At 38.2% G+C, this 22,130-nt stretch overlaps 1 protein-coding gene across 2 annotated transcripts; it reads right to left on the minus strand.

The window, feature by feature from the left end:
- Positions 1-22,054, minus strand: GASK1B (golgi associated kinase 1B). 2 transcript variants are annotated; one of them, XM_015624891.3, is made up of 6 exons: positions 19,022-22,054; positions 18,126-18,199; positions 16,179-17,546; positions 9,019-9,233; positions 5,801-6,027; positions 5,294-5,501 (listed from the first exon to the last, which is right to left on the minus strand). In XM_015624891.3, exons 3-6 carry the CDS (start codon positions 17,224-17,226, stop codon positions 5,294-5,296), a joined length of 1,698 nt encoding a protein of 565 aa, XP_015480377.1. In that variant the 5' UTR covers positions 17,227-17,546; positions 18,126-18,199; positions 19,022-22,054. The 2 variants fall into 2 exon arrangements, with proteins under 2 accessions (XP_015480381.1, XP_015480377.1); XM_015624895.3 differs by having other exon boundaries at positions 1-5,501; positions 18,126-22,054.
- Between the last annotated feature and the right edge of the window lie 76 nt (positions 22,055-22,130).

Consider the following 22,130-nt stretch of genomic DNA (forward strand, 5'->3'; position numbering starts at 1 on the left):
CCCCCAAAGAACAAAATCCGTGGAACTGCTTTGGGAAAACTATCCTTAGGCATTAGAAGGTTGCCATCTGTTTTCCTTCTCTTCTTTCATCAAAGTCAAAGCAGACTAACAACACCCCAAGCATCCACATACTTGCAGATAAAGATTATTCTATATATTCGTATAAATAAGGGGAAGCCTGAAGAGCTTACAACATTGCATCTGGCTGAATAGCCTTCAAATACAAAAATATGTAGAGTTCCCTGCTGGGTGCCACCCAGCCCAACAGTACATCTCAGACTGGGAGCTGACCACAGTGGGGTGTTACCTGTGGCCCCTTTCAATTGTTGCACTAGGAATGTCACAAGATAAAAGCTTATCTAATTCTTACAAAGTCCATATATAAACTTGCTGTCCTTGAATTTGTCTAATCCTCTTTGAATGTCCTGACACACAGAAATACAGGGGGAACAGGCTGAAAGTCTTCAAAGAGCACTTGTAAATCCTTATTGACCTCATGGATATTGTTTAGAGAACTTACATTCTAAGATCTATATTCATGCTATATTTCAGGACAATCTCCTTATTAACATGTCACTCTCCTAAGGTCTCCCTTTGACCTGAGGTTTCAGTTCTCCAACTTCTGAGAATACAGATTAACCTGACTTAAATTTTTTTATCTGGATATGGGATAATTCAGTGAAATTGAAATTAATTCACACAAATGTATCTGATAGAATTTAGCCTAAAGCAGGCAGTAATGTTCAAAAATAATATTTTTAATAAAACAAAACAAACTCCTTTGTGTGGGAAAGAGAATGTTTTAAAATGTTTTAGCATATTTGTTTCTCTTGTTACTTTAACTGTGTGAGTCTCTATTCCACATGGAGCCCAGTGTCTCTCTGCTATTCCTTTGTTTGCTCATGGCATGTTCAAAAGTTTATGAGTCATTGACCAATACTTCTGTTCTAGCATTATAAATGGGCATGGCCTTTTCTGCTCAATGTTTGTGTAAGTAGGTATGGTCAGAATAGCTAAAGAAGGTAGTAAATACCAATTCTGCAGTAGCCAGAAGACTCACAGCTACACTGAATCAGCTTAGTGAGAAAGAGTTGCAAGTCTCATGAGTAAATAGCTAGAAAATACTTCTACAGAAAGATTCCAGTGATCTGTTTTGGATTGTTTCTGTGAAGAAAAGTTTCAAGGCCACAGTTCTTTCTAAAGAGTAACTAATGATTCACATATTACAATAATATGTATTAGGGTTTTTTATTGCAACTTAGAAATCCGAACTGAAAATCTGATATTTATTTATTTTGCATATTCCTACATACTACATGACAATAGCAGCAGAGATTTAAATGAGTCATTACTCAAATTACTAATTAAAGAACAAACAGACTTTTAAAATCCACAAATTCCAAAATAAAATGTAAATTCAATATCTAGTATAAAACTTTAAAAAACATCTGAATTCATACCAGTCTGGAAGTTTAGCACAGATACAAACATATTGCTGTTTTTCTCTACAATTGTCAGTAAAAAACTCCTAAGATTATGTAAATGTGTTAGCAAAAGAAGAGTTAATCCTTTGAGAACAAAAGTTTCATCTATTATAATGTTTTATTTAAACTTCAAATTGTGTATACCCTAAAGTTGACTTAAGCTCACAAATAAAATTCTACATGTAAACAGTAAATTATATAAACAGCTCACTCTTTATTAGCCAAATTGACCGTTTTATAGAAACAGGCCAAAGCATAAATACATATACATGTATTTTTGTGTCTTTGTACACACATACATGAAAGTGTTCCCAGGTTTGCTGCAGGAACCTTGTCCCTTGATGTACCCTGAATCTACATTTGTAAGTTTGAAACCATGGAATAAATATTTTTATTTATTTATTTTGATATGTTGTAGTATAGAATACTGCACAAGAAAAGAAGGAAACTGCTCTCACAGTGCTCCACAGTTTTCATGTCCTCAGCTTCTGAAACATTTAAGACTATTAACTTGCTGGCAAGCTCCCAAGGAATTTTAAGGCATCTGTGCCTGTGCAACTTATTTTAAGCTCTGTCTTCCAGTGTTATGAAATCTCAAACTCTTTTGAGAATAAACCCTTGACTTTCTTAGTAAGTCCATTTCATGTGGTTCTGGCTTTCAGGCAGATTCAAGAATGACATAATCACTTTTTCCCACCCGCAGGTTTTGCAGTGTTGCTGTTGGTTATACCCTTCCATGCAATGTGCAACTCAAATCTTTGTCTGATTCCATATGCCCAGAAATGGAAGACAGCCCAGCAAAGAGGACTAAAGCACCGCTTCTTGGCTTTCTATCAATAACCATAGCTTGAAAAAGGCTCCTTCAGGATTTTAACTCTCAGTTAAAATATTAATTATATATTTAGATACAGTGCAGTTCCTGTCAGTCCAAAGTCACGCTACTTCCAAAGGATGTGAACCAATTTCCCAATACACTTTACCCCCATTTCTGAAGCAGATATCTTAAAGGTAGTAGCAGAGAATAAACAAACTTAAAGTGCTCCCTTTGTATTTTTTACTATTGCATTTATGCAAATGCACTCAAAAAAATACAGAATTCTTCATCTTCATTTAAAAATATGCTAGAACTTGGCTAGTATGCATTCAGAAGAGCTATTGCAATTATATTTTGCATTATTAACAATTCTGGATTATGTACCAAGCTCCACAGCAGCAGGATAAATACCATAGGGAAAAACCACTTTCTGGAGTTTGTTATCAACATGAGAGAACTACAAGCAATCTGCAATCCCGTCTCACTATCCAATTTCAGTCTCCTGGCCTGCCTGAAGACTGCGAGAGTGTTTGTACATGAAATATGGCATGCTAACACAGCATAAGGAGTATTTCTTTGCCCCTTGAGAGTCTCCAGAAATTTTGCTTTTTACGGTTCTGCTTTTTACACTTGGTCAGATTTTTAAGGACTGCACAGCATTGTGGCTACTCAGTTCTCTTGAATCCAGGACTACTGAGAGACTCTGGTTCAGGTCAGCTTCAGGGCAATTTCATAGACAATTACATTGCTGCTTTAAGAGCTGGCACTGAACTGCCAGGCAAATGAAAAAGCATGTATCATGCTCAAGGAAACACTAGTCCATGTCCAGAAGAAATGGAGAAGAATGCACCAAGTTATCACCATAAAAAATAAATGATCCAGCCTGGAAAGATAATAGATTTCCTCTTCTTTTTTGGCAATGAGTCAATTCTGGAAAAAAATTACAACTGGGAAAAGTGAGGCAGTGACTCAGCATCAGGATGTGCAGTCTAAAGATAGGAGTTCTCATGGGACCTTGTCATAATCACCTACATTCACAACTCTGCTGGGCACTCTCCTAAGCTCAGTGCAGCTGAGAGTCATGCTTTTCTCTCACTCCCAGCAGTGAGGGATAATCCATTTGAACAGGTATCTAGCGGGAAGAAACCTGTGACATAGGCTAAAAAATGAGACAAACTGATCGTGATGGCCATCATAGAGTGAAATCCACTGCAAGAGGAATTCCATGTGAAATGTATCCTGAGGATTATTTCTTTCTCTAGACTCTGTTCACAGTGCAAGCCAAAGTAATATTTTTGATTCTGTGATGAAAATTATCTGGCTAATAAGTCACAACATTTTTTAAAAATGGATAAATTGAAAATCCCGTAAAATTCTACCTTGGTGTTAAAAAGTCCAAGGCACTCTATAACACATCCTCTTGAGGCAATAGTTAAGTTCTAGGAAGTTTTAACAAATTGATCTGTACTTTGCTGACAAAATAAAATAAAATAAAATATTATTTAGCTGGCCAAGGTCTTAAAATTTTACTAAGTCTTTTTAACTCTGCTCATAATGAGATCTGTTTCTTCTAGTAATGCAATTATTGTTAATGAGTTTTCTGATACTAAGAAAGAAAACTGATTTTAGCTGCAATGGAATTGTAGTTATTTAAAACATTAAACTCACCCATCCACATTAACAGTGACATGAGACATTTTCGTTTGTCATTAATAACATCACACAAGGACTTTCAAAATTCTTTCACACCCTATATATTTTTATGATACATAAAATAAGAGCAGCTATAAAAGTATCTGACTTCTACCATTACCTCATGGCAAAAAGATATTTCTCTAAAAATATGGTAAGAGTTTTTCTAAACAAACAGGTTGAAGGTGTATGTGATGATAGGCTGTATCAACTGATATTTTCTTTCTGGAGCATTTCAAGGGTAAAAATATGAAGTGCTTATCCAACATTCCCTAACAACCATACCTGTGGGAACATTCGGGACAAGTTCTCAGTTACAATCATCACCCCACAACGGTCAATCTTAATGGAAACCCAAGCTTGTATTGCTGGCTAGAGCTGAGCACACAGAATAAATATTTCTTCTGCTGGGTTTAACACTCTTGTTAGGAGGTCTGCCTTTTGATAATAGTCTCAGAAAATACTGTCAAGAATTTTGCAAAAACAAAAACATGTACTTATTTAGCAACATATTCTCACAAAGCTAAAGCTGTTTTTTTTTTTAAAAATACCCAGTTAATAAATAGACAGAAAATATCAGATCATCTATCCACACATCAGAACTTGCATTGAAAAATGCATATTTCAATGAGTGACTCATGATGAATTTTAATCCATACTGGACAAGTAAAAACTGTATTTGTCAAAATAATTATTATTATTAAAGCCACACTCTCCTCACTCTGTTTTTAAAATGCCCTCATGTCCAGCACAAACACTCCTGCATTTAAAAGAGCTGAATTTAGTTCTCAGATTTCAGAAGATCAAAATAAAATAAAATAAAATAAAACAAGCCCTTGGAAATTTTGGCATTTTAGTATACCTAATAAAAGAAAAAATTCCTGTACTATATATGTTTCAGCAAGTGTCATTAATGTATCAAGTGCTTACACATCTCTTTTCCCATTTAAACTTGCAATAAAATATTCTACTGACTTCAATGAGGAAAGTAAGAGCAATCCAGCCTAATGAACTGAAAATCCTACTGCTAATTTAACAGAAAGAGCGTTCATGGTACCTATATATTACTGCATATTGTCATTCAGTTATTTTTCATTTCACTTGTGACATAGAAGAGACTAAAGTGTGTTGAGCTGCAGATAACATTTAAATTCTGCTTTTAAACCATGTAAGATTTCTTATTTAAAAGTAAGTTTCAAAGTTTGGGAAAAAATAATGCTATGAATTAAATCAATTTTACCATCAGTTTCTGCACCATAAAAAAAAGGTTAAAGACTTTTTTTCAGATGGAAACAAGACTGTTTCATTCATTCATGGGCAATACTTTGGCTCCATGTGCATTTATATAAGTAAGAAGAATTTTGGACCTCCTTTCTATTACATCAATAAGCTTTTCAATTCCTTTTCTGCCTCCTTGGCTCTCCCAGTATATTTTGTCAAGGAACAAAGACTGGAGCAACTTCTCACGTAAATGCTGGCTCCTCAGAACTGAAACTGCAGATGCAGGGAATCTGGAAAAGCACAAAGAAGTTCATCAGTTTTTGCCATTACTCTGAATTGCAGTATTTATGTTGTGGTTTAGCAATCAATTGTACAAATATAGGCTGTGATTCAGCAAAGGAAGTCCATGCATTCCTAATCATATGTATGTTAATTGTATCATTTACAGCTGTGGGATTACTCATACATTTTTAGATACATCCTGTCAATGTCTTGGGACAATGATAAATATTCCAGTAGTTTAGTGTCTCATACTCAAACTGGAAAGAAATTATCAAACTTTTTACAAAATTAATAATTTAAAACTTACTCATTGATTCCTTGTAGTATTTTGAAGTCAAGATTGTCCTCATTTCTGTCAAAGAAACCTTTATTGTCTATAAAGGCCAAATGCCTTTGGTCATGCCTTCTCTGAACGATGTGTGTCAGGTTAATAGCATCCTGATCATTGCATTTCAGCTTTAGTCCTTGTTGCATGCAGGAATCCTCCTTGAGAGGTTTGAATCCACAACAGTTTCTGTCTAGTCGATTATAGATCTAAAACAAAGTACAGCAGAGTGCCAAGTGAAAACAATACCAAATTACTTGGGGCAAAGTGTCACTGTAAGACATTGCTCTCTAACCCAGCTGACAGCAAAGCAAGCTCAGGACAAGTGTAATTAAAGACAGTGAAACAACAGGAAAGATATGGTCCTCATACCTCAGGTACTGTTAAAAGCAGTTTCTCAGACTGTATTTTATCCATTTTATAGCCATGATCTGTAATACCAGTAGAAATACTTTGAAAATAATAGAACAATACCACTGTGTAACTGGAATAACAGGCTGGTAAATACAAGTCTCTTCTCTTTGTCAGAAGTGGTTTGGTTTTGGGTTTTTTTTACATTTGCTGTGCTGGAGAACAATAGAAATAGCACAGTCTGACACACACAGAGGATTTTCATTTGGTGGGATCTATTAGGCTAAAATATGCAAAATAACTGAAAAGACCAGTGAGGGGCAGAAAAGTTATAAAATGTAAGAACATTGTATTTATAATCACAGAGCAGCCTCCCTGTGGTATATACTTTTATGACATGATGGTCTAGAGTACATTTTCCCATGCAGACCATTGAATATTCATCACACAGCACTTAGATGGAAAGAATACATAAATCTGGCCTAACTCTGGTGGTGTAAATGTTAGTCATCATTTTTGACTTGGTCGTTTCTGTTCCCTTTCATAAAGAATGACAAGAACAAGGCACATCCAGCGCAATGGATGTCATTTTAGGATAATACACCTAATACAGGAAGGATAAATCACTCCTTGAAAGTGCTTCTACCTCTTGAGAGTAGATAAGAGTAAAATATTTAACACTGCTACAGCCCTGAGCACACAAATACGCCTGGATTGCCCATAGAAGTCTCACCTTGGACATCCACATGCACCACCTTTGCTGATGGGCACAGGAGCCCTCATTAACCTCAGGTAGCTCATCGCTCCTCTGAGTCCTTCAGGGAAAGGGGTTTGTGGGGGTGTTTAGTGCTGTTTGTTCCTGGGGTGTTTTGTGCTGCTTGTTCCTGGGATGCTGATTGAGATTCCTGCTTGTCAGTCTTGGAACTGCTTGTCTGTGCCTGATGCTCACAGGGCTACAAATGGGGCCTGTGGCTCTCACCATCCTTCTTGCTGGCCTGCCTGTCCTAGAGCTGCCTTTGGCTCCAGCTCATCTTCCCAAAGAGCAGACCTGCTCCTGTGAACAGGTGTTTAGAGAGTGGAAGTGTGGCCTGATGCATATAAGATTTAATGAGTAGCTCATCAAAGCTCAACCATTTTTTCTGTCCTTTGTTGTTTACTGTCAATTCTTCAAACTGCTTTAAGCATAAAAGCATCACTGTTTGCATAAGCCTTCGAAAATTACAATTTTCTTTTTGTAGCACCCCAGCAAAATGAACCATTAGGACCCCACCTGATGCAGAACTTTGTTGCATGTTGGATGAAAAGGTCACCTCTTTAATCAAATGAAAGTCTGATAATTGGGATTGTTTTGATTTTGTTAGGGGTTTTTTATATGTAGTTCTATTTCTAGTTGTAGTGTGTTTTGTAGTGTAGTGTAGTGTAGTGTAGTGTAGACTGTGTTTTGTTTCCAAATATTAAAATCCTGAGGAAAGGAACAGACATCTCTTCCTCTTTCTCTTTTCATGAGCAGCATTCATTATCTGAAGGCTGTAGAGCTGCTCTTGCTTCCAGTTTTCCCTCCTGGGATCTCTCAGTCAATTCATCCAAAGGTAAAAAAGTAAAGCAGAGTCCTTCTAGATAGACTCCTTTGATGTATAGACGCCATTCCTTTGCACTTCTCTACATGCATTAAATAGACAAGGAGATCTTGTTCTTACAGACAACCTCTTCATAATGTATTGCACCATTTCAGCACTAGACATAATGATGGAACACTCTGGAATTGATTCATGTAGTTTAGCAGAAATTTCTGTCATACATTTATGTACATAAGAGGTCCAAACCCCCAAAATTAAAGAATCCATTTTGCCTGAGTTCTTGCAGGAGGCAAGTAAAGGTCAACTACAAGTATTTTATATCCTGCTGATATGTTCTTTACAACATTTGAAACCAGAGATTAGGAAGATCTATTAGAGATGTCAAACCTCTTCTGAGGGACTTATGCTTAATAGAGAATACATTTCACATTATTTTTTGCTTCTGAATGACTCAGGAAGCACAGATTTTTACTTTTTTTAATACAGAACCTTTTCTTGACATTTTTTTTTGTTTTCAAGTTTCCATATTCTGCTGCTGATAAACTTTGAGAGCATGAAGATAAAATTGTAGTCTTTAAGAACTATGAGAGTCACTTTCACTCACTTTCTGGAATGCATGTTCTGGTCTGGTAGGCAATAGGAGATATAAATCACTCTGATACCAGCTGCTAGTACAAGAGTAATTTGTCTCCTGTCATGAAAACTTCAATCCTATTGTATCTTATTTTAACCAACCACTCCTTCTGGATAATAGAACAGCAGATTTATCATTCATCAGTTGCTGCTCTACTCCTTGTTTACTAAGTCACTCTCTAGGTTTGTTTTTTTTAAAAGGAAAAATTATCTACTACAACTGTTACCTTGCTCCAGATTGCAGCTCACCAAAACCACTTCAGTCACCTCTTGGGGCTGAGGAGGTGCAGGAAGGACCACAGAGTAAACAGAGATTTACAGCTGTAAACACAGTCAAGATCTCTATTTGGAGAAACAAGGAGTGAAGGAGAAACAGCATGCCTGCCTCAAGGTGAAATAAATCAAGTCAAAAGCCTTTACTCCCTCTTTAAAAATAAATGAGTCAGTTAGGTTTCCTGTCTGATTATAAGCTGCATTTTGGACATCTTAATCATAAGACATAACCAGAAATAATTTCAACTTTATAAATATCTATCTTCCCCATTTAAAAATATGAAATACACTAAAATTACTTCTAAAAATTCTATGTTTGCTCCCATGACTTATGAGGCAAATAGTTGTGTTCAGCAAACATTTTACCTGCAACAGAAAATCAAAGAGTGCCATCTTGGACCATTCATGATGATGAATTCCAGTGCAGCCCCACTCAGCTTTGGGAACTTTACCATTCTGCCAGCATTTTTTCTTCAATAGTTGCTGATATTGTCCCCACGTTAACCTCACTGAAGAATGGGTACTATTATCTGTTGGACTCAGTGAGGAATCCCAGAGAATAACAGGACAGGCTTGACCCCCTGAAAAAAGGAAAACAATATTATTATCATAGTGCAATACTGTCAGTTTTATTTGATTTTTCTTTAGACATTGCCCAAGAATTAGTAATTATACTATTTTACAGATCTGGCAGGAGAACCTGCCAGAGACTAATATCTTGACATTCTTTGGTTAATGTGGTCCTATCCACATCCATAACCAGCCACCACAGGAATGGAAGCATAGGCATAAATGCCTTCAGCATATGGAAGACTTTCTTTGTTTGAAGCAAAATATTAATGTACAAAATCATACACTAAACCAAACTATTAAAAAAGTTCTTAGGTAGGTTAAAAGTCGATGGTGCCACTGTGAATCAACAATTTAATTTCCCTCTGATTCCACTGAACTGCTGATTTTCAAGAGCTGGAAATTTATATCAATATAATGGACATAGAGACACCATAAATCCTATACTGTAAGTGGATTTATTTTCCAATTTTTAGTATTTTAAACCAACAATGTATGACTCCACAGCTCTGAAAGGATATACGAGAATACTAGAGAGTGTGAGCTTAGCATGAATAAACAACTTGACAAGTTTGGGGGTTTTTATCTACATATGAGATCTGTTTTGTATAGCAGATATTTTAGCCAAATTCTTTAGTTCTTCTGTGTAAAGAATATTCTTCTCTTCCATGAAACTAAGACAGAGGACTTCTCTTTGGTGAATTCTATTGTTCAGCTTCACTGTGAGAATAAACCTCGTCAAAGAATTTAAAATTAGCTTTTCCAGTACAAGAACGGATAAATATGCTTCACATAGCATCAAGGAACAGACATATCTATCTTATGAGGAAACCCTCCTTTTATTCCTGATGCAATGCTACTGCTGCTTAAACTGCCAAGGACCCATGACTGATCTAAGTATTGTATAAGCTTGTATACATTAAAACAAAGAAATACTTTATATTTTAGGGTATGTAGACAGAAAATCAAAATATGTCTTGGTACAGAGAAGATGAACCCTTTAACTGCAAAGCTTAACTGCTGTTTACTAAAAAGTGTTGGAACACATATCAAGCTTTAAAAATTATTCATATTCATATTGAAGTTCAATGAACTTAGTCTACACTATTGCACAATTTATAGTATGCATAGTTAAGTGCAGCCTAAATTGTCTCTTTGTCTTCCATGTGCCCATGGTGACAGAGACAGATCTCCAAAAAACCTTTTAGAAACACATGAAGGCAAGAGGTCCAGGCTACCTTCTTCAGAGGCAAACCAGACAGAAAATAACCCATGGAAAACAGGTATCAGTTCCAACAGTGAGGTAAAAGCTGCCAATGTCAGTGCTCCACTTCTAAGCAGCCAGGACTGTGAAAAGCAATCTCCACACAGCTGAATCAAAACGCAACTCGCTCAAAGGATGCTTAAAAACATCCTTTAAAGGATGTTGTAAAAACAGGTAAGAAAGGATCTTTGCCTGTACCTAGCACTGAAACATGTGCAAAGTTCCATCTCCCATTCAGCAAACAAGCATGACAGACCAGCCCCACATGCAATCCAGCCCAAGAGAAAAGCCAACTCCTTTCCAAAGCAGAATGTACCTGGTCTTCTCTCTGCCTTGGCTTGCACAACCAAGGCAGTCCTTCCAAAGTCAAGCCAGCCCAACAACCCACCACCTCTTTAACTTCCTTCCCCGTTGCCCAGTGTTCCTAAGAAACACAGAATGTGTCTTTCCATTAGGAACATCAATCATTCTTTCCTTATGATCTGGATTACTTTTATCAGCACCATGCTCCATACTCTCCTCCACTGAAAAACTGAGCTGAACACTCCTGAAAATAAGGCTTCTCCTCTACTGAGGTGCCTGAATAAATACTTAGATAACTTATTTGGGAAATCCTACCCATTTCTACAGATCTCTCACTCTGGTTCTATCACCTACATTGTACATGACTTTACTCAAGTTAGGTCAGATATGGGTAGCTTTTTCTCGTCCAAGAAAGGTGGAGAAAGTCTATCTAAGCATTGGAAATTCTCAAAAAAAAAAAAAAAAGGACAGCTTTCCTCAGGACCAATTCTGATCTATTATTTTTATATCTCCAGTAACAACTTATGTAACTATTCATGAATTCTTCCACAAATAAAATACATAAACATTTTTCTAAGAAAACAAACATCTCCTGTCTACCCAAAAAGGACATGATAAACAATGGTAATATAAATACTTGAAAACTATGAATAATTTCATGCCAGTTTCCATTAAGATACAAAAGCATTTTTAAAAGACTAAGGTTAAATACAGGAAATGTTTGCATTTCAAAGGAAATGGAAACAGAAAAGATGATCCAAAAAAAAAATCTTTCAACTCTGTAATATAAATTGGATTACAGGAATATGAAACAGCAGCTTCAGTAAAGCGCTGTGACTCAAATTTTTGACACTTGCAGGAAAAACATGAAGATGCTGAATTAAAGCAGATAAGGGGTCTGATGCACAGCTTCATGAATTGGTATGACCCAATAAATAAATAAAATAAAATCAGTGGAGCTTTTCTGAATCAAACCTCATTAGGATGGGGCTGAAGTTACCTCAACAGTGACGAGACCTACAGAGAAGGTGAAGCACATTTCAGAAAAAGTCCAGTGTGTTCTGTATGTGCTTCTTTCCTAGTCAGCTTCACATATTAACACAGAGGGGTACTGCTTTTCTGTTGCTGCAGCTGCACTGCACTGAATCTCGCCCAGAGCTGATTGGTTTCATTTTGTTTTTATCTGCTATTTTAGATCTATATATCTACTTAACTATCCAGAGGCAATCTTCAAAATTCTATGGGAAAGATTTTTCTAAACTCATGCTGAAACCATCTTCCTAGTAATTCATACACATTTTTGAACATCAGAGAACATTTCTAAAAATGTCTTAGCTATGTTGAATAAGCTAACACAGATGAAACCTCAGGCTGCTGAGACTAGACCATGTCAAGGTATTCAAACTGCTTCATGTGCCACTTGGTATTGCTGCATGGCTTCTTCAACACAGGCATCATCTTAGATTTCCACACCCCACATCACTCTGAAAATAAACTGCATGCTTCTGAACTTCATGTGGTTAGGAACCACATTTTGCTCTTGCAAACATTACTCTCATCTTGTGCTCTGACATATCTACAGCATTTTCTCTAGCTTCCCCAAAAGAAAATATTTTCAAACATGCCCAGAAGATCAACACTAAAACAAGAAAATCTTTCATGAGGTAGTTACAGCCCTTCCTCAAACTCACCATTGTTCAATGTAAGGCAGTACATCCCATCTCTGCCACATTTGCAAGAAGAGTTTAGTTGTCCATGTATTAGCAAGAAAAGATAATTTAGTGTGGAAAATGAGAGGGACCAGCATACAGAACACAATTTTGAGAGTTTCAGTTTTTAGGGAAAATATAAGGAACAGAAGCAGAGAGCAGAGAGAAGTTAGGCCATTTATTTTTCTTTCTTTCCTATGCACATCATTGCAATGTTCTGTCCTGTGCTCATATGGATGTCAGTATTAAGGAATGCATGAAATGTGCATTAGTTGATCTCTAGACTATGGACTGCATTATTGCTTGTACATGAACTTCTCTACCCAACAGTATACTGGAAATATGCCTCTCGTGCCCCTTTGAGAGGTACAGCACTATGTGGAAGTATTTTAGAGCACTCTGAATGCATAAAGCAGTGTTATTTTTTTTATTCTTTGTCCTGAAATTGGTGATTCACATTGCATAATTGTTGGTGGGATAGCAAGAGCAGCCTGATAGCACAGGGTATAACACAGAAAAAAACTAGGACACCTTTTATGATCATGCAGAGGCCAGTAAAGCAAAATAAGTATAACCAGTGGAGCTATCATGTCATTCATCTATTTGCACTAAACCAGCCATAAAAAATGTTATTTAAAGGAAGTTTCTTCCATATTTGGGGATAAAAAGGAGGTTCTGGACAAATAGTGGATTGAGTACACCAGTGCTTATTATTCTCAGTTTAATCAGACTCGAGATATCAGAAAACATGGGGAAAGAGAAGTAGCCATCAGCACACAGTAGTTCAGTCCCTCAGTAAGTGGTGCAACAAAACTGCATAGCAACAGCTATTGTACCAAAAGCTGAACAAAGAGCCCAGCCTCGCTGCTGCTATCCAAGGAGCCAGAGCGCTGTCCTTACAGCTGTCAGCTCAGCCAGAGAAGCCAGGCTGCACCAGCCCAAGAACTCCAGCTGTAGCTTAAGCCTAACAAATATTGCTAACGTCCCACCAGGCAAATGCAGTTGCTCAGCTGGAGGCCATGCATGCACTTGTTTGACTTAGCTCCTGTGCAAAGGTCATTAAGGTAGGGCTGTGACACCAAGCAAGGTCACTTATGTGCTTTCTGTTAGCTTATGAAGTAATGAAGTGTTCTAGTGCTGTAGTATTAATGTGACCCCCCCCAAAACTCAGGCACATAGAGGTCAGCCTTCATTTATTCCACAAGTGACACAATTTTATGATTATTTCTTGGTGTTTTACAGGCTTGTCTTTTTTTTATACGTGTTTTGGAGACATTTTTCACATCTCATAGGAAGCAATGGAAGTAACAAATGATTGTTTGTGTATGCACAAAATCATGCTCTTTTAGACTGTAATGCCCAGCTCAAAAGGGGGCATTTCAAAAGGGATAGTAGAGTACCTATACTACTCAGGCTTTTAACATTCAGTCAATTCAGTGTAAAAGTATGAGAGAAAGAGTTACCATACCTGGTTTTTCCATCCAGGATGCATGATGGAAAAATGAGACGAGCCACAAAAAAAAAATCAGTTAACACTTAAAAGGGTTTGCAATTAACTAGAGAAGGTGAGGGCAGCAAACAGGGAACTTGAATACAATATTTTGCTATACTTTAAAAAAAATCAGCATCAGATGTGTGGGAATAAAGGAAATAGAACCTGTTCAGGGATTTACTAAGCAGTTCTTTGAAACTGCTTTTGACAAAATGAATGACAGTTTTGAAAAGCCCATTTTTTAAGATTTTAATGCTACATCAAACATGTCTTGTTGGATCACATCACAACTGAGGCAAGCTAAAGGGATGTGTTGGGGAGAAAGAGATTTGTCAGCCCAGAAAGAGTGTACATTCATACACACATGCACAGTCTCTAATCCTGCATTGCTTGCTTTTCCATGTGAATAACTGATTCACACAAGCCACTCTGTAAAAAACTTTACAGAACCCACCTATCTTAACTTAAACACAAATAAGTCATTTAAATTATAATTGCTCATATTATTTTAAGAACTATATTTTTGCTCATTTTCCTAACACAAATATTTTCACATTATGCCAGACACAAGCACGTAAATAGTAAAGAGCTCAAGTAGTTATTAGGAATCTGAGTTCCAGCATATTTCCAGGCTAAAGAAATCATGAGAGACAAGGTGCAGTCACTGTTCCAAGTGCTCTGCTCGGCCTTTAGCTGGAAAAAATGAAGTGAGACCAAAATAGTGTTATTTCTCTTCTCATCACCTAGCAACACTCCTCTTGCAATAGGAACTTAGCCAGTTATGAGGAAAAGAAAATTAGAGGGCAGAATGACACACTCTGTCCCAGACAGTCCAAAACATACTGTAAGGTGACAGACACTGAGCAACACAATGCACAATTAGCCTAATAGCAGTTTTCCGAGGTTTGCAGTCTGTCATCTCTGCAGCCACACTGTGCAGAGCTTCCCCATCTGAGCTACCTTAATGCCTTATGACAGCTCTGAAGCAATAGATCTTGTTCCTAAAAATAAAATAGGCATAATGTATCTTCCATGCTCTGCAAGTATGAATAATATTCAGAAGCCTCCAAACTGTTGTTCCTAGAGATTCATTCCCATTGTTGTACAGGCTGCCAAAAGGAAGGTTTACAAAGCAGGAAGACACTGGAGATCACGAGGCTGTCTTCCTGCTGCGAGATTTTAGAAAACCATTCTAGCATTACTTTTCTTTTTAAGAAATGCAGACTGGTATAAAAATATTTGGTATAAGCTGATTTCAAAGAAAAAAATGAACAGCAAAAACATAGCAGCTACTTTTGCAATGATTCACTAAAATGAAACATAGTCCTTCTGGATTTGTGACTGTACAAAAATAGGACTTATGCTGAAGACATATTAAACAAAGTAGCAATTTTAAAGTAGATTTCTAACATTACATGTCTGAATTCTACCTTTAATGTCACTAAAGATTAAAAATCAATTTTTAATTGAAAACTATGCTAATCATGTAACAGGTATATTGAGATATTTACTATGTGTGTTTCTTTGGATAATATATAGATGTGTGCAGTGAACCCCAAAATGTATAGCAGAATTCACTGATATTTAGTTTGTTTGGGTTTTAACAACCAGAGGAAAGGGAAGCACCTTTTAAAAAATTCCAGTTCCCAAAGGGATTAGTGCCTTAAAAGGAGATTCAAACTTCTGCAGGCAGGTTCCCTACCTCTCCAAGAAGATTATCTGACCCCATTCCTGCCACCTGAGAGATGAATTTATGTGACAAGTTCCAACAGTATTTTATCAAAGTCGATTCTGAAAGATGTGAAGTTTATTTTAAAAAATCAGAAATACCTATTGAATCACACAGATTCTGGAATCTCTTTCATCAGTTTCACTTCAGGCAGTCTGTAAAGTGCCATGCAATCTACAGATTGCTCTTTCTCTTTTTTGTTGCTCCAGACTTGTGTGAGGAAACTGTTACTGCCCTCAGCAACTCTATTTGCTGCAAACTTTGGGGTATTCATCCTTTGGACAGGATGACCGCACGGCACGAGTTACACACCGACACTGGCTTTATTTCCCTGTAACAATGGGGTTAGTCCTCAGGCTCGCAGGAGTTAAAGGGGGTGGCTGCTGCTGCCCCATGGCTAATGCAGAGCAGGAAGGAAACCTCTGTACCTGCAACCTGAAAACCATGCAAACGTGTTACCTTGGAAGAACTCTGATCTCCTGCTTACAGAAGGTAAGCTTCTGTTTAGCCCCAAGATCCTGTCCAAATGAAAGGCAAACACCTCACTCATGTCGAGAGGTCTTTTGACAATTCCACAGTGTCCTTGATTACAAGCAGTTCCCGTGGTGCTGGGACCTCTTGCAAATACTACCAAGACTGCTTTGTGCGAAGGTAGTTCTTGAATGCTCTCTATAGGAGAATCTGCCAGCATGCGCATGTTTAGGATGTCATCTTTGCTCATCCATGAGGGAGGGCTCTCGCTGTAAATCCTGATATTGCTTTCCTCAGGCTGGAGCTGTGGCTGAAGCTCTTCCCACATTCCCCACACTCGTAGGGCTTTTCCCCAGTGTGGATCCTCTGGTGTTTCCTCAGGCTGGAGCTGTGCCTTTACAGCTCCAGAAATCCTCCCAGGTCTCTGGTGACCTCTCTCCCTGATAATCATTCCTTTATGCCTGCGTTCATCCAGTTGGTACTTGCTTGCCTCCAGAGCGATCGCTGCTCCCATTGTGCCTGCAGCATGTGTGGCCCTCCCTGCCTGTTGGGGAAAGGCCTCCTCCCAGCCCATGAAAGTGGCTTTTGGAAAGTGATGCCCATAGGACAAACGGGTGGCATCTTTCTTCCTGCGCTTTGGCTTCACTGTGCCTCTGATGTTGGCAGGCTTGCTGCGCTTGGACCGCAGGGTGATATAAACTACATTGGGTGGCAGCAAGGTTCCATTGCTACCAAGCTGGGGTTCTTGGAAATTGGGTGGTGACAGGGTGCCATCCAGTGGGATGCCCAGAAAGGGAGTTTGAGCTGCATCTTGGAGACTCCTGGAACTGATCTTTTGATGTCCTCCTTTGTGCTGCGGTAAAACGTGACCCACTTGGCTGACAAGGAATCCCAGGTAGATCACACAGGCTGTGCCCACTAGCAGATTCCTCCTTGTCCTTGGGCGCCTGCAAGTCCAGAGCCTCAGCACCCGTGAGGGCCACAGGCAGCAAATAAACAAGTTTTTGATTTTACTTGGCTGATCAAAAGGGGTCATTTCTCTAGTGAATCCACATGATGAGAACAGCACGAAGTCTTCTGTACATTCCAGACAGGATGATGATGCATGATTTCCCTTCCCCAATTTCTGTTTCTCCTTTTCCAAGTAGCTTCCAGCATGAGTGATGGACAGAGGCTACCGATATGCCTGGGAACGTGGTCAGCACTAAGGATGCTGACACTCCACCTTCTCAAACTGTTAAATTCTTATCAGCCACCACAGGGGAAGTGATTGGCTTCAGAGAATGAATGGAGCCAGCTGCGTAAGCAGAGTTTACTGACTTGTAGTCTAAAAGATCTATGTATCTTCTTTGCAAACTGCAAAAAGAAAATAGTAGCATTTCCTTTCATTACTCACACATAGCATCTGTGGATCTATATTTTTCAGAGAAAAGAGACAGTATGCATGTAGGAATTTGTCAGGATACACCTTTTACTTTCTCATTACAGTATAAATCAAACACCAAAACTATTAAATACAGGCTCAATTTTCAAACTCAGCTGGATGTATTCCAGCACTAGAAGAAATGCTTGTTAAACCAAGATCATTATCTTTTTCTTACAAGACAAAGTCTTCAATAAACCTCACATTATGGAAATGCTGTAAATGATCCAAATATGAACCAGGGACTAGTAGTTAAATATGCATATACTCACTAATATAAAAATATATTAACAGTGCCAAATTTTCCTAGTTGACTATGAATGTAGTTCCCATAATTCTTAAACACACATTAAAACTGAAAGATGGTTAATACTCTTCACTCTTGTGAAGCCATAAAAATAATCTAGCTATAGCTTTTTAAAATAAAAGGACAGTGGCTTATATATCCTTTCCAAGAAAAAAAAAATAAGTGCACATTGTATATATATTGCTATAAAAATAAAATTACTTACCTATTCAGTTTGACACATCCTTTGTTCTGGTAAACTCCTTAGGTTAATAAAAGTAACTGAGTAGAAGCTGGCATCTAGAAAATATTTCACTTTTAAGTATGGTTCACATTTAGGTATTTCATTGCAAGCTAAGAACTGTTGAGAAGTTGACTTTACTGTGAGGTGCTTGCATATGAACTGCTATAAACTTACATGAACTTCACATTGTAAAAAAAAAGCCCAAACCAAACAACCCCACAAACAAAACCACAGCAACTTCTATTTTAAATTCTGCAATGAAAAGTCCTGTGAAGTATGTGCCTTTCAAAAGTGCATTCCATCTATTTCTAACTCCTGAGGGCCCTCTAGTGCACTGCATGCAAACATACTATGAAATTCCCTTTCCTGCATTTAGTTTTTTTGATTTTTCTGAGTTTGAAATACTGCCCACTCCCTGGATGTTAAAACTTTCGGGAATTATATATCATTGTGATGAGAAGTGAAAAAACAGATAGCCACTTTTAAAATGCTATTAGTCTGCTACTAAGCTCAGGAGTGTCTCCTATTTGCGCTTTCTGGAGCAAGGCATAGCATAGTCCCTGCACAGCTGGAAAAGTTGGGGCAAACCTTTGACACCTGACTCCTCTCTTAGTCTAAATATAAAACAATAAAATGTGTATGTTCACTGTAATTCAAAGAATGGAGATACTCTCTTCTCCATAATTAATACTAAAGGAGAATAAACAGTTAAGAAGACAGTTTATGTTTCATATTGGTCCAGCACAAATTTATAAAACTTTGTGAGTGTATTTTTTTCCACAAGCCATCACTTAGCCTTACTTTTTGTCTAAATATGTACTGTCGAGTTAAAATTTCAGTATCCGTGCCCATAACCAGTAATGGAAACTTCCTGTCACCTGATTTTCCAAATCTGAATCTCTGGACGAATTGGGATTGTAAGAAATCTCTTCATCCTCTTCAGTTCTTCTCTCTGTCCTTTTTTAGTTCAAATTTGACTGATGGAACATATCCCAAACAAAGAGAATTTATTCCCAAAAGCTCCAGACAAGTTGCTTGAGTCAGAAATGCATCACACTGCAACAGTTGTTTTCAAATACCCAGTTCCTGCATGTACACAGCACCTGTCTACTACAACAAAGCAACACCAAAGCACTGTACATTCCAGCCCTGTACATTCCAGTTACTAACAGCTCTCCTCTGCTATAACAATTCTCTGACATTAATCTATGTAATCTTTCTATTGCTACTCTTTAAGGGTTATATGGGAGAAATTATAAAAGAATAAGGAGAGTTGTTCTTCACTTCTCATTTCATTTGTAGCCATGAAATCATAATGTGGTGTACGCACTGATGTATAGGCTTGACTCCTGGGGTTTTTTGAGGCTTTCTAAATGTGATAATAACAATGGTATTTCCTTTATTTCTCATGTTCAGAAGAGAGAACTCAGGTACTGGTATGTTCTTTGCAATGGATGGTGGTAGAAAATCAAATAGAATGAAGTATCTTTTTAGCTTAAGAGATGTTGGCCTCTAATTTTGGATTTTTAAAAGGCAAGATTTCAAGAGACTTTTATTTATTTCAACCATTGTGGTGTACAGCTCCAGTGCCCTAACAGATACTATAAAATAAGGAAGGCTGAAATGACTATGGAATTGTCTGGAAAAAACCCAAACATTTCATTGTGTTTTACAAGAAACAAAATTGTTTTATTTCAGGTGGGTACTATTATTCTTTCTGGAATCATTCTAACCCAAATCTGCAGCAAGGCACTAAATGGCACTACTAAACTGAAACAGTACTTCCTCTGTGGTCATAAAATATTTAAGACAAACTTTCAGAACAGCATTTGTTGTCTGACCAAATTCTGGCCTACATTATTTCACTTTGCTACCTACAGCTAGCCTGTAATATGTCAGATTTTGTATTTGTTCCTTGCTCTAAACTATAACTGTGATATTGCCATCTGCATCCATTAAATTCAGCTTTTCATGTAATTTCATCATATAACCATATTTCATGGTCAGTGTTGTACCTACCTAAGATTAGATATACAGGAATATAAAAACTAACATAGGAAAATACAAATATTAAGTGGGTATTTTCTAGTCCTTCACAGATCTAGGTATAGTTTTTAAATGTGAATGAATAGCTGGATCAACTATTTGCAATTATTTTCTTCCTTTTTTTGTTTGGTTGGTTGGTTGTAGTTGTTTTGGTTTTTAGTGGATTGGGGGGCGGGGGGGGCCTTTTTGTTTATTTTTTAACTTTGACATTCACATCCACCTATACCTGCACTTGAAGAGGTTTTCTGGTGGTGCTGGACAAGCTGCAGAATCTGAAGCAGATTGAAGTGGCCTGCACTGCTCCTAGAAGAAGGCCTCTGGCCAATTTGCAGAGACAGGTGCCAATGCCCACCAGTCACAAGGTCCTGCATCTTGACTTCTCTTTATCCCTGGGCTAAAGGGATGTCCTAAAAGAATATGGTTACAGACTAGGCTCCTTAATGTGTGTGCTCTTGCTCTCTGTGTGCAGGCACTTCAATGTAAAAGGTTAACATCTTTCCTACCACTTTTTTTTCTGAATAACACAACACATATACTTGTTATGCCTTTAGAATTCTCTTTCTTGCAAGCTACCTTTGTGATTATGATATGGAACATTATTTCTCTTGGTTGCACTATAGCTGTACTGTTTCCATAGAGATGTTCTGCTATTCATCTCTAAATGACACATAGACAGACATTTATGTTAAAATTATTGATAAATGGTGCACTCCTAGCTTTACTGAATTCATACGACTGACAACATATTCTCCAGAGAAACCAAGTAATCCCTTATTACGGATAATACAGATTCAATTTGCAAAATATGAAGCATTAGTTTAGAAGGCTCATGCTGTGTTTGTAAGGACATCAATTTGGGCTGCCATCTGGAAACTGTACTTCAAGAGTACAGAGAGAAATGTTTGCTTCGTGACTAAACATGCTGACTAATAGTCTGTGCTTTTAACTGATCCGGATCAAGTCCTTACAGGGAAATCTGCAAAATCTCTTCTTGACATAATGTAAAAGATTTTTTTCCTACTTGGTTTTGGTTGCCAAACAACACTGGCTTCCAGACCAACAGGTGGTATTTTTTGTGCTTAAGAAAAATAAAAACCTGGATGCCCTGACCAGGCTCGGTGGTTTCCTTCCCTTGGTGCACACCACAAGACCAGCAGCTGTTGCATGGCCTCGAAATGTCCCTGCCTTCCCTCCTCTGCAGGTGCCTGCAGCCGCCAGCTCTGTAAGAGCCTCCAGCAGCCAGGGAGAGCTCAGGAGCAAGAGGAGCCGCAAGGAGGCCATGCAGCACCACCTTGGAACCATGTCTGTGTTCCTGGGCAAGTGCCGCCAGAATTTGGATGCCTTTTCTGGAACACAAGTCCTGTGAGGAGCAGCTGAGGGATGTTTAGCCTGGAGAAGAGGAGACTCGGGGGAGACCTTACTGCTTTCTACAACCACCTGAATGGATGTTGTAGCCAGGTTGGCCTCTTCTCCCAGGAAACCAGCAACAGGATGAGCAGACATAGCCTCAAGTTCAGCTTGGGGAGGTTTAGGGTGGACATTAGGAAGAATTTCTTCACAGAAAACACTGAAATATACTGCCTAGGGAGATGGTGGAGTCCCCAGATGTGTTGAAGACTGGTGAGACACACAGCAGGTGATGTGTGTCTCTGGAATGGACTGTTCAGGGAGGTGGTGGAGTCACTGTTCCTGGAGGTGCCTGACACGGGATGTGGCACTTCGTGCAGTCCATGATCTACCTGAGGAGGTCGTCTTGGGTCACAGCTTGGACTCGGTGATCTCCGGAGATCTTTTCCAACTTAATTGATCCTGTGATTTTTTAGTTACGGTCACAGCACCGGCCTTCTGAGTCCTCAGCTGCACTTCCACTAGGGAGGGAACTGTCTCATCCGCGCGCTTACGGTAGAGAGGCCCAAAGGTGCTTTTATCACGGCATGAGTG

This window comes from Parus major, chromosome 4, assembly GCF_001522545.3.
Source record: "Parus major isolate Abel chromosome 4, Parus_major1.1, whole genome shotgun sequence".
Taxonomy (NCBI): domain Eukaryota; kingdom Metazoa; phylum Chordata; class Aves; order Passeriformes; family Paridae; genus Parus; species Parus major.